At 34.8% G+C, this 14,062-nt stretch overlaps 1 protein-coding gene across 4 annotated transcripts in view; it reads right to left on the minus strand.

The window, feature by feature from the left end:
• Nucleotides 1-1,819: 1,819 nt before the first annotated feature.
• WWP1 (WW domain containing E3 ubiquitin protein ligase 1) overlaps nucleotides 1,820-14,062 on the minus strand; it is a 57,655-nt gene continuing 45,412 nt past the window's right edge. For all 4 annotated transcript variants that reach the window (XM_064649508.1, XM_064649519.1, XM_064649501.1 and 1 more), the window contains 8 exons: nucleotides 11,838-11,997; nucleotides 9,053-9,186; nucleotides 8,820-8,960; nucleotides 7,468-7,588; nucleotides 6,246-6,350; nucleotides 4,614-4,710; nucleotides 4,217-4,289; nucleotides 1,820-2,989 (listed from right to left, as the gene is read on the minus strand). In XM_064649508.1, the coding sequence (XP_064505578.1) occupies nucleotides 2,890-2,989; nucleotides 4,217-4,289; nucleotides 4,614-4,710; nucleotides 6,246-6,350; nucleotides 7,468-7,588; nucleotides 8,820-8,960; nucleotides 9,053-9,186; nucleotides 11,838-11,997 (931 nt within the window). In that variant the 3' untranslated portion in view covers nucleotides 1,820-2,889. The remainder of the gene's footprint in view (nucleotides 2,990-4,216; nucleotides 4,290-4,613; nucleotides 4,711-6,245; nucleotides 6,351-7,467; nucleotides 7,589-8,819; nucleotides 8,961-9,052; nucleotides 9,187-11,837; nucleotides 11,998-14,062) is intronic.

Consider the following 14,062-nt stretch of genomic DNA (forward strand, 5'->3'; position numbering starts at 1 on the left):
GAGAATCTGAGGCTTTAATTCTAGCCTCAGATTATGAAACTAGTTAAAACAGGGGGTTTGTCCACTGAAGTAATTAAGTAATTTAAAGTAATTTTCTATTACTATTTTCTATTATAAATATTATAAATATTTATAATATTTTAAATTAGTAGAGCATCAAAATGAAGTCTTCAGTGTGGCAGCATCTCAGGGTGGATGATATGGTGTTTAGGAGAATTTTCTGCATTCATGTACTACAAAAACATTTGCCATACACAGATTTGCCTCCAGTAGCTTTGTGGCACAGGCACCTTACTTAGGTGCCTTTTCTGCTGCTGCACAAAGAGGAAGGATATCCAGGTACTGAGTAACAACTGTTGAGTGTGTAGTGAAAACCAGCTGAGTTGCAGGAAGAAAGGAACCAACAAAACCCATGAACTACACAGTAGCTCCTTCAAGTAGTGTTATCTCAATGGTTCCCTTGTCTGAGCTCCAGCCTTTGCTGTCTTGCCTCTCTTCAGTCTTACTCACTCCCCCCAAGTAGAGGTGAATTATGGGGAATTCAAATGGGAAAAGAAAATATTACAGTGTAGTATTACTGAAATTCCCTGAAAGTTTAAGTTACCTGTACACACATGCACATGAGTATATTAATTGTTGTGCTTTTTTTCCTCCAGAGCCATGCTTTCAGTCAGTCCCTTGGCACCAATTCACAATCATATACATGTACAGAAGGCTACGGGGTTTGTTTTTTTTCTTGCTTACTAACCCTTACCCACAGGAAAAACTACTGCATTTATGAGACAGCTAAAGTTATCAAAACAATAAAGCAACTACATTCTTGTGATGTGCTGTCTTTATTATTATTATTTTGTTCAGTTACTCAGAGATTCACAAAATTCAGCAGTTGGTAGAGGGCCATTAAGTCATTCATTAGTGCAGATTCATAAAGTTTAACTGTGACATTTAGCTTTCCTCATTGTCTTTTAGGCAAGTCACACACACTTCTGGTTTTAGACTTTTTTTTAAACTTCCTCTGTTCTAACAAGTGTAAGTAATAATTAAAGTGGACTTGCACTTGAAACTGATGTAGTGCTACATGAAAGTGGTTTCGTAGAAGATATTTGGTGTTGTATGAAAAACCCTCAAGGTGGTTGAAATTCTTGAAGCTCTTACAGAAAAGTTCATGTCAATAGGCAGTCTGTTGGGCCCATTGCACTACCAGTATGACCAGAGCTATGCACAGATTAACAGCTCCACTTTAAGATGTGAATATTGAATACAAAGCCTCGAGACAATCCAATATGTAGAAAAATAAAATTTTGGCAGAATTCAGTTGCTGTATTGGAAAGATACATGAGCAGATACAGCTATTTTTTCGCATGTACACTTTTAACAGTGCAATATGATATGTTACACAAATGTGTTTAATCATATTCTAAAATCATTTTCATGTGTATACAAAATTCTGTGTAATTTAAATGTAATGGAATTTACAGCTAATATTTAAAGAATAATACAAATGGTGATTTCAAACACGTTTTTACTCTATAATAAGGAAGCACGGTTTGCTAAAAGTAGCATTTAATATAAATCACATGAATAAGGTGTTAAATTTTAATATTTTTAAACATATCTTTGCAGTTCAGCAAATGCCCTCAATGCCAATAAAACTAATTTTAAAATGCTTTTATGTTACTGTGCACTTAGGACAATCTTGACCTACTTAAAAGAATGACAGGTTTTAGACATACTTAATTCAAGTACGTCTAAATTTCTGTAAGAACTTTAGAGGAATGAGAGAATTTAATACTAAATAATATTTTTATCTGTGCAAATCTTAAGTAACTTTCATTTTATTTGGGTTTACTAGATCCAGTAACTGAAACTGAACATGAACACAGAAAGCAGCAAAATTCACATTACCTTTTGTATACCTTTTGTATACCCTTATAGCTCAGTTTACATTAATATAACTCTACAAAGTTACAAAAAGGACATCATGGATTGAAAAGGGAAACCAAAACAGGAAAAAAAAAAAAGAAAAAAGAAACCTGCAAGACACCAGACCAGGAAGAGAATGGGTAATATTTTCTCTTTTATTATTATTTTTTCTTTGAAGATTACCTAACATCCTCATGGTAATAACCCAAGGTACTATGTAAACAAATTTCAATGCTGCTCAAATGAATTAAAATACTCTGTTCAGCTCCTCCAATAAGTCAGAACAGTGGCACCAACTCCTTTCAACATTAAATCACATTCATCTTATTGTACATGACTCTTGTGCAAGTAGTAAAGGCTTTATTCATGACCTTGGCTACATCAGTAGAGAGGGCTATATCAGCTATTTAGGTATTAAAAAAATTAAACTGACAGAAGAACAGATTCTGTCATCTCAAATACCAGCAGCATCTTTCTATATATTTAGGATACGTTTGGCCTAAGCCTTTAACACCTTTTAGAATAGCCATGCAATAAAACAAACTTGGAGATGTTTCTTAAGAGAACACAGAGCAGTTTAAACATTTTTCTGAATGATAAAGCCAAGATAAAGCAAATCCAGGCCCTTTTAAATGGCTGCAACTTTTCATACCCTTAAAGCTCTATAAAACTAGAGCCCATTAGTATATATATTTATATTTTTTATATATATATTTTAAATAAGTCTCTTGTCTGCTTTCAAAATTTATGGAGGGGTTTTTCTGGTCTTTTGGGAGGGCAATAAATAAAAGTAGAAAAGGCTGAACTGTTTTGCATATATTTGTGGAAGAACAGAGAACAATTAAACTTTTAGAGTTCCAGAAAGATCACTGTACAGAACAAAAAGCTTATATACAATTAAGTGTGCAATTTTAGTTGGCTGGGCCTTTTATTATGCAAGATATCCATTTTGACTAGAAGCTGCTTCTACTCTTGACCAAATCCCTCTGTTTCTTCAATGGCAAAAAGCAACTTCTCTTTTAGTTGTTCATAGCTTTTATATGGTGGCAAATCCAAACGATTAAAACTGAGCAGAAAAAACATAAAATTTTGTTAACTTTATCTAAATCCCATGTAGAAGTCTACAGAATTTGACTGCTATAGTAGAAGTTACAAATGTTCTGATCTAACAATTAGAAACAAAGAAATAACAATCAGCACAATCTCACTGCCTTGACATTTCTACAAGCAGTAAAACCAGATAAAGTTTAAGACAAGTACTTAAAGAAATAAAAGACTGTTACCAGATAAAAACCCAAACCTTTGAAGACCGAAGACAGCCCAAGATTCAGAGAACTATAATACTTTGCAAAAAATATAATATAAACATAATACTTAGAAAAAACCCCTATAATACTTAGAAAATGAAAAGGAAATTTTCAGCATGAAGTTTAATATAATCCTAGTTCAATGCATCTCCAAATTTTAACAACAGTATGAACAAGCTGAACTTGGCTCCTTCCTACATATGCCTGGATATAGGTTTTTCCCCCTAAACTTTGCCCTAAAAGGCTTCTGCCAAAACTGTTTCATTCCATGTCTTCCCCCAAACTATCATAGATAAAGAGAGATGTTTAACTCTTGCAAACATCACTTAAAAAAATCTAGTAGAGAAAATGTGAAATGGAGAATACCCTAAAGTGGTTTAAAAGTATGACAAATATTATTGTCACAAGTTGCCAAAGGAAAGTGTGTCCATTTTGCACACAGTATATATGAGAAACTGATGTGTGTACCTGTTGGCACCAGTTTGGGACAGGAATGCCAAGCCAATATTGGCCCATCTGAAGCCTAGGTGGGAAAAAGTATCAGCATTCTTGGCTAAGCATCCTTGTTTCGGATATTTGCTGTGATTTCTTTCACGCTGCTTCTTCTCATGACTATACATTTTATCTTTTATAATGTTACTGCATAATAACTGTATCTAATTACTGAATGTGCCTAATACTAACATGACTTGTTTAGGTATTTAATATTCTCTAAAATAAAGAATTAGGGAAACATCTCTTAGTCCTATGCATGAAGGATATTCTCATACTTTTGATAGGTACTGACAAACTGTGTTCAGCCCAGTAGCTAAATTTAAGAATAGGGCAACTAGAAAAGTTTTCAATACTGGCATGTCAGGGCAATGAAATGAAGCTGAAGATGGAGACAGAGAACTGATTCAAAATTGATTTCATTTGACTTGGTCAGTGCAAGACCGGAAGAGAGAACCACTAAAGGCACAGGAAGTTTACATGTAAAAACTCACCAAGTGTGACTTCTTGGTAACCAGGTTTCCTTACCAACTTTTTCAATGCAGAATTTCTGAGGACCATTACTTCCTAGAAAAGAAGATTTTAAAAGTGTAATCTGTTCCTTTTAAGTAGCACACTTGATATATACATGACATAAGACACAACTCAGATACACCAGACAGAGCTCATTAGGTGCTACTCATCATTACATGAGTATGAACATGCTTCTCATACAAATGAGCCAATTTCCAAATAGTTTATAAATATATTCATGGGATTTCTGACATAAAAAGCCCTTCTAGATCCAAGGTGATAAACCTGAAGTTCCTGTTATCTGTACGATTGCAGGATGGTTCATTTGCAAAGGAAACAGTTACAGTATAACAACAGTTTTGGTCCCCTTTTACTTACCCATAAGTTCAGCAAATCCACCCAGTGGTAATCTGCAAGTGCCAGTGACAAACTGCAGAAGCCGCATGCGAACCTCGTTGTCTGTTTCTTTTACAAACTAGGTACAGAAATTCAAATTACTTAATAAAAATCTTTAGCTGGAGAAAAACAAAAACCCCACAAGGTGGCTGAAAAAGTATAGTTCCATTTAAAAATACACTGCCTTGGCAATAGTTTGCATTTCTTGATTTTAGCAAAATTGGTTGGAGAGGGAAGACAGTGATTTCAGATTATATGCAGTGTCAACAGTGTTGAACATTAAAATGTGAAGCCTGGGAACAGCAAAAAAAAAGAAGACTCCTTATCTATTTTATTCTACACTATGATATAAATTATGCCAATGTTTTATATGAAGGCTACTGCCATTTTGATTAAACACAGCACTAGCCTAACCATAGGCTCTGGGTATTTCAAGACTGAAATATTCCATGCGTGTGGAAGTCTCAGAGAAAACCCATCCATAACAGCTGCATCACTTTGTACAGGAATTCACAGGGAAGGGGAGAAGAAGAAGAGAGGGGACACAGAGAACATGTCAGTAAGAGAGGAGGCATTGATACACCTAGAATTTTGACTCAGAAAGACTTGCATATAAATGTTGATATCATATCCAAGTTACTTAAACTTCTGGTTAAGATCCTTTCAGTATCAATAATTTAAAGAGAGATATCAGATCTTACTATATAAACAAGCTAGGAAGTAATTGATTTGCATCATTTTCCTATAGCAACTTAGTCAAAAGCATCTCTAAAACGGTGATTTATCACAAGATAGAAACTGCCTGGCTTTGACTTCTCTTTAGAAAACTTCATAGAAACTGTGAGCCTGAATAGCATTTTGGAGTGTTTTTCCTTAGCCAACTGCATTAAAATTAGTTATAATTAGTCAGTGCTAGACCAAAATAGTTAATATGACAATAATCATAAATAATATGCAGCTTTTTAGATCATCAAATCATAGAATGGTTTTAGTTGGAAGGGATCTTAAAGGTCATCCAGTTCCAACTCCCCTGCCATGAGCAGGGAACCTTCCAGTAGACCAGGTTGCTCAGAGCTCCTTTCAGCCTGGCCTTGAACACCTGCAGGAATGGGGCATCCACAGCTTCTCTGGACAACCTGTCCCAGTGCCTCACTAGGCTCACAGCAAGGAAATTCCTAATCTAAACCTACCCTCTTTAAGTTTGAATCCATTGCCCGTTGTCCTGTCACTACAGACTCTTGTAAAAGTCCCTTTCTATCTTTCTTGTAGGCTCCCTTCACATACTAGAAGGTGAAGATGTACAGGTCAGCTACACATAGGAACATTTAGAAGGTAGATCACTGCTAAGAATACAAAAAACTCATTGTATTATCAGTAAGGACAAGATACAGAAAAAATATCCATGACCCAGCATCTAAATGTAATGTATATATCTATCTGCCATTTCTCACCCTAAAGTATGCTCCCTAAAGACCAGTAATCCTCCTTTCCTTCTCTGAAAAGAAAAAAGAAAGGAAGCCCTAAGAACCCTCATTTGGATGGCATCCCTCCTCTCCACGTCATTTGTGTTACAGAACAAAACAAAGAAGTCAGAAATTTTACTGATCAACACACCTGCCAGAACCATATGATCTGCTTGCTATTCCTTGTATAATGACGATAAACAGTGTTCCTCTGCCAGTCTGCTAAATCAACTTCTTGCATACCACAGAGCATAACCTAGAAAAGAGAATGATTACTTCACATTAAACACATAAATTAAGAGTATTTTCTATCTTGTATGAAACATAGTAACAAAAATGGAAGTTCTTGCTCTGAAAAAAGGACTGGTAATTTTTTCATTTTACTCCACAGTTAGGTTTTTCTTTATCCTAAGTTTAGAGAACTCCTCCAAATTTGTTTATGTATTTAAGTGGTCTGAAAGACTGAATACCAGAAACTTGGTATCTTCCAACTAATAATTCATTAATAAAAGATATTACCTTCCCCTTAAAAGTAATTTTTATATTGAAGAGGATATTTCCCCTCTCATTAAAACTTTGCCTTACGTTCCAAGATGATGGTGATTACATTGCTGCTACTGCTACTACTAGTAAAGATAAAACACACTGCAAAAGTATTCATTACAAGAGACAAGGAAAACTGAAAGTTCTAAAGGCAAAGCCTCCTATAAAACTGAACGCTAAATAAGATTGATCAAAGTCCTTTCTCAGAAAAAGCCTCCCATTTAACTGGGAAGCTTTCAGAAAACTGCTGATTATATACAGGGAACCTTGGCAGGTCTCACAGAAATAAATAAGCACAGCAGTACGGACCCTTTTGTCCCTGCTCCAAATCACAACCTCAAGAGTGAACACAGGCCAGGTCGATTGCTAAGTAAACACGGTGCATGCAAGTAATTCCTGCTATCAGCCCTATGGCTACATCCTGAGGATCTGCAAATTTCAGTTTCAAACCTTGTTGGTTCCTCCATTTTTCTGTCCTTAAACGTAAGAACTCCAGAACCTATCCTAGATTCTGTATGTGATAGTAAGCGATCGTTATACACCAGAATCAAGTTCTGTGTCATCTGTTACATGGTGATTCTACCCATCTACCACAGAGGAAAAGGTTTTCTGTGACTAACAGATCCATCATGATCTCACAAAACATTGATTCAATAGTAATGACTTTTCATCATGATTTAATCCCAATGCTCCTATTAAGTTCTCCATGTTCCAGAATCCACCAAATGCAGCATGCACAGAGAGAGAGAGAGTTAAGCAGACCTATCCGTTTAGTCAATCCATATGTATTACCTTTGCAAAAGGTAAAAATGTTGAACAGAAAACCTCACCTCCAGTTCCTTTTCGTCAAAATAGTGTAGCCACTGTAGAGGAACTACTTCATTAAAACCATCAAGAAAAGCTTTGGTTTGTTCTCTAACTCCCCGAGAAAATCGCCACTCTGCCATTAGCCTGGGATGGAACAAAATCAAAGGTGAATTAAACATCAATCAGCATTCAAGGTGAAGTTCAAACATGATTGTTTGTGTGTTCCCACGAGGTAACACTCCCTCAAATTTTACTTCTTACACTGTATGATTCCATTAACTATAAAGAACCTAACATACTAATGTTATCACAAATCTCCAAACTCAGATAACAATGAAAGTAGCAAGATGTACTTAGATTACTGTTCCAGTTTAGAAAAAAAAAATTATTATTAACCTTTCATTAATTCAGCAGCCTTTTCATTAAAATAATGCTACTTGGGCATTATGACTTTGTTATGAAAAAAATTTGATTTAGCTTAAAAAATGCATAATCCTAGTATTTCAACGGTAGAAAAGAAAAATTTCCACAGATTTTCAAATATTCTCTTACAAAAAACACCATGTAAGCAGAGAATAGTAAGAAATACTGTTTCTTATAATACTTAAAACTATCATTGCCCAATACTTCTAGCATAAGACTACTTCCAGCTTCAACAAACAGAAGTAATTTTCTGTTCTGAGCTCATTGACACTAAGATTTGGAGGAAGAGGTAATGTGTTCAAAGTTTCAACTAAAATGATCAAGCCACTTCTGAATAATAATAATAAAAAAAAATTTAAAAATAAGACAAGAAATATATTTTTATATATATACAAACTATTTCTCTGACAAACTAAAGACCATTAATTTAAGTGGAAACTTTATGAGCGGCACTGGACATACACTGAATCACAGAAAAGGATCTGTGTACATCTGCTTTTCAGATCACTGAATAGATGGATCAGAAACACATGTTCCAAAAAAGAAAGACAGTGATAAAATTAGGAAATACACCATTCTGAATTTCGGTTGCCACACTGACAGCAAAGTTCTGAACGATTTTAGAATCTTCTGTCAAATACATGTCTTTCCCTCCACCTGGATTTGTCACCTGCAGTTACCAAAAATAGGCTTGCTCATTTTCAGTTTGACCTGTTCTCTCATTGTACATCTAACAGCATGACAGGTCATCTTCTCTCCACATGGTCTCTTTTTGTACTAACAGATCATATGTATCAAGAAAGCAACATGTACCAAAATACTGTTTCAATAACAGTCACAAGAATTACATAGTAACATGGGAAGAAAAAAAACAAAAGCAACATTGTGTCAAAAAAGACTAGAGCAACAGCAGAAACATGGAACACTTTTTTCAGCATCTACATCTTCCTACCCAATATATTCTTCTTTGTTCTCCTCAGTTACCAAGATATTTGAACCTCCTGATTTCAGCTCATGAGAGGTTACTTTTCCTAAGAGCTCCATATCGACACAAAAGTACATTTCCAAGTTACACTCTTCGATGTTATTATCCCTGGATAAAAAGAAAAAAAAAATAGTGCAATAAATTTTATATAAACGAAAAAATCCATAAAATATCACACACACAAAAAATAAACTACAAACCTTATCCAAATTAGGGAGTTGTAAAATTCAGTATCAATAGATTCTAGATCCTTAATAGTAAGTTTTTTGCTCAGCATTCGTTTGTAGAAAGGCAGAGAAAAACCAGTGTCAATAAATTTCCCATGAAACAATGCCTGTTGAACAGAAAAAGTCTGTTTAGCTTCTATTGAACTTTTATTGAAGTGTTTCTGGACTTGAAGTCTTTTTTTCCTTTCTCCTTCAAATAACACAAAGCACCAAATAGCAGTAGCAGTTTGGTATTTAAAAAGTACAAAACATTACATTAAATGGAAAGCAAAAAAAATATTTGACAAAATTTATCCAAGCATATGTTATTACAATTTAGAAATTCTTTGATTAAAAAAACCCCTTCTCATAAAAGGATTTCATCCTTTCTTCACTTTATTATGTGAATAAGCATAATTGCCAAGTGTTATTTAATCCTACCTGATTATAATATTTGATTCTACTTGGTACTACTGCCATTTTTTACTACATACATACATCCAGCAAAATCATCCTTTACAGAATGCTACTGCAGCTTGTAAGAGCGAGCTCTGGGAACCACATTTTTTATAGGTAAGTAACAGAACCGAGAAATTAGGTTCTCCATGAAACTGAAAAAAAAACCCCAAAACATGGTCACACTTGTCTCATCACACATGCACATAGGTATAAGTTAATTTCTACTACTGAAGCACAGCACTACACACACACACACACACACACACACAGTGTTAACCTCTACACTGACTCAGTGCATCTGAGAGCTAATGGAGCACAGCTATCATCCTAAACATAGGCCATGCATGGCATTCATTGTTCCTCTTTCCTCACAGCTGAAATTCTATGAGCAGAAGAGCCAATTAACAGCCCATTTCCTCTAGGCTCCATCTTTTTTCCCCGATCTTATTTGCCCCCTAAGGCTTAGTCTACCATGCATTTTCTTCTGCTTTAGGAGAGCTTAAAGAGGCTCTCTCGGAGGTCATTATTTATTTGTTTATTTATCTATTTATTTATTTTTAAACTAGTCTCTACGTCTTACAGTAGAGTGAGCTGATAGAAACTGAAAAATTCAATGTCAAGTGCAGCATCTAGGCATATGATTTTCTCATTTTTGCAAAGGTAAGCTCTTAAAATCATCTCATTTAATGTGTATGATAACAGCAAAATATAAAAGGTGCCTCAGCCAACTTCATTTAACAGATTTTTGTTACAGAGTAAGATGTGTATTCTTTGTGTTTTATCCTGTTTCAGTTGAAAACCTCTGTGGCGACTTCAGTACGTAAAACTAAAAGAAGTTACAACTTTTTTAGAACAATGAGAAGGTCAGAAACTGCAACTCCACCTAAAAAGCCTATCTAGACTCCTTAAAATGATTCTCAGTTACATTACTACCTGAGCTATTTTAAGCCACTGGAGGGTATCCCAGGAAGCACTGCAGAAAGTACCATCTAGTACAAACCATGACTACACTCAAACCTTGAAACAGACCACATTAGGCACCATTCCACAGCTCTCTCTCTTGTCCAGCTGAGAGAATTTAAAATGCAAGCACATAAATACTTCAGGAAATAAAAGTTTGTCTTTAAATTCCACTAATTAGTTTAATTAAATTCTCTACTATGATTTGTATTGTTATGAATTAGTTTTCCTAAAGTTAACATTTCAAGTATGGATTTATCTTACACACAAGATCAAAAATCACCAACTAAAAGAAACAAAATCTGGCTCTAGCACCTAACTGGATATATCACATATTCCTGCTAAATGGCATTCTAACTTGCTGAGGGTTCTAAAAGTAAGAAAAAAGTTGGCAGCCGATTGAAAGCATTAACCCAAAGAGATAAACTCTCATGACAGCACAGAAATGGTGAACTCAGCCATAAAATTCTTGGAAGCAGAGGTGTTACTGTCAAAACTGAATAAATATCTCAGAGAGCATCTATAAGAAAAGCAAAACCAAGAAACAGCCCAAACCTAAATTATTATAAGTCTGATAATATTTTTTCATTTATGTTACACTTGACTTGTATTTATTCTAATTTCATACAAAAAGCCTGAACAACAAAAGACAACATTCTCTTCAATATGAAAATGTATTTTTATCTACTCTTCTTGGTTTCACTATTCACCATGTTCAGGGATGTTGCTGAGGACTACCTGTAGACATGATGATTATGTGGAAAGATGACTGTATCACTACATGGAAAGAAAGAAATGTAACAGAACAGGAGTCACTACAGAAAACCGACACAGTGACACCAGAAGTGACACAACATGCCTCCCCAACTTCTAGTTTACAAGACTAGACGGCAGAGAACCAGCTCCCTAACAGCTTCTGTTCTCCTCAGTATTTGACTTTTGTTTCCAAGCATGTACATTTAAAAAAAGGCTCAGTGTACTCTGCATTCTAATTTTTTCAAATACAGTAAGGTATACCAAGTCTAACTGAGGAGCCTTTTTCACAAAACACTAGTCACATTTTTCAGAGCATCGGTATTCAGACACTCAATCAAACAGTGGTTTGCATGAAGCACACACATCCAATTGATGAAAATAAAATATTATATTGAATGTCATATTAATTTTCATCACTCTCCCAGGAGACATAAATGCATAAGAGACTTAACTCTCAGGGAATATTTTGGCTCAATAACCTTATATGCTTTTAATCTTCCAGTTCTGAGAGATTAATATAACCTTTAATAACTGTAAGAACAAATACTATTCAGGAATAAATGTATAGCTACAGCAAATATAAAACCTTAAAAATCTAACCTACCATGGCAATAAAGCGCCCAATGAAACAGAAATATGAAAGATGGTCAGGATTGATTGTTGATGCTGGATTTATCTGCAGGCAATAGTTGCTCTTGCCAGCATACTCAAATAGGCAGTACATAGGGTTCAGTACTTCATGGGAAAGCAAGAAAAACCATTCTCTAAGGAAAAAAAAACATGTATACACATAAAAACCATCAAATACAGAGGTTTATCATCATTCCCCTTAGGTAACTAGCAAAATGGTCAAAATATATGCAAACTTTGAAAAATAATATAAACAGTGTTGTATTAGAAACACAGAATAATATGTGGTATTATATACTTCTTAAATATAAAAAATTCATTATCAAGAACAATAATGTTAGAAAGTCATGGGTTTCAAAGTTTAGAAATGATAGTTAAGGCTGTCACCTTGAACACACCCTCAGAGCACAGGTTTTAGATGCCTATTAGTAATACTTTTTCTTACAGTCCTTGCCTCCACCTGTACACAGCATTTATCCTCCTCATGCCTGCTTTACTGTCTACAACTCAAATTTTTATTCAAAAAATCACAGATTATTCCAAGCTTATTATAAACAATTTAGATCAAACAAAACAAAACAAATAAGCCTAAACCTCAGTACACCTTATTTGGTTTCCCAATCTGACACTGAGTTACTGTGGTTTAACAAATTACCATGCATTAGTTAAGCCTGCAGAACACAACAGTCTGAAAATGTCTTTGTTGAGATTAAATGAATACATGCTATTCGCCACTTTAACAGTTTCCAGCTCAGCTAATCTGAAATAATACCAGAATCTGGTATTTAGTGTTCGGATAGGTGATTTTTATATTTGTTGCTTTATAATATTTATATGTAATCAGAGATCTCAGAAGCAGTCATATATTCTCAGGAACTTTTGTATCAGGCACTAAGTGTTCAGTACTAAACAGCCAGGCTTAGGGAAAACCTATAAAAAAAGCTAGAAGTCTATCCTATAATAAGTGCAGGGAATGAATTCCATTCTAACTACCTTTCAGCTGTCACATTTGAAAGGCATCTTTTCTACTCCTGTATTTACTTGAGATTAGGGAATAGAAATGAGATTTGCTGGAATGTTTCTCCTAACAGTCCTATGAAACTCAAGTCATGGATCATGATTCGCTATGATACATTTCCAACTCAAAGGCTAAGAAGAAAGAGTAAACAGAGAAAGGCAGCCAGGATATGATAACCCTAACAGGGTTCTGTGCATCTTTCAATAAGTATGAGAATGTTGTACAGCATTCCGTGCAAGTTTTATACTAAGACAATTATATCAACTCTATATAAAAGTATAAAATTTAATAGGCATTTAAATTAGAACAAAGTCAGATAACAAAGGAGGAATTAAATAAATCAGTCATCAACAAAAAGTTTGGAGAAGCAAAGAATTTTTCACATCAACAACTAAAACTTGCCACAAGACAGTGTCAGATTGGTCCTCCTAAATGCAAGGTAAAGTCTGAAGGGAGCACCGAGTCTAGCCTGCTGCAAGACAGCTGATAAATCGGGGCATCAGCTTTTTATATTTGTATTAATGCAGCAGTAGTCAGTACATGAACATTTACTCAGTGTCATTTAAAAATTCTCAGCTCAAGTCACAATGAGATCCTTGCTGCTTCTCAGTACCACATAAAAAATCTTGGGCAAGACTTAACTAACTATGAAACTATACTACTTATGTATTTGTTATTTATCTATTTATTCTGCTACTTTCTGTGACTAACATACTTTGGTTAAATTATTTTAACATCACTTCTTTGGAATACTTAGTTTCTATGGAACAGACTACTTGAACTCGCCCGGTTCCCATCCTATGCCTAGGGACATCACAGTAGGGACACCAACCAAACAAAACCCATGTAAAGCAAAAACTGAATTCCTCCCTGCAGTCACTTCCAAAAAGCCTATCAGATACTGTAATTCAGAAGCATAACACCTCACATATCCAAAGAAGCTAAACCTTCAGAGGCAAGCTTCCTTATTTATAAATATTATATATTTTCACTGAATTTCATTTTAACACAGTAAGCTACATAAAACCAGAACAAAACCAAAACAGAACACCTTTACATTAGAAAATCCCAACCTAACAGGAAAAATTCTATCATCTATAACCACTTCCAATTCCCTGCATCTACAGTAGTACTGAAATTTTCATCCTAAAAGTATCATTTCAGTCTGAAAGTAACTGGCA

The sequence above is a fragment of the Pseudopipra pipra genome, chromosome 1 (assembly GCF_036250125.1).
Source record: "Pseudopipra pipra isolate bDixPip1 chromosome 1, bDixPip1.hap1, whole genome shotgun sequence".
Lineage (NCBI taxonomy): Eukaryota > Metazoa > Chordata > Aves > Passeriformes > Pipridae > Pseudopipra > Pseudopipra pipra.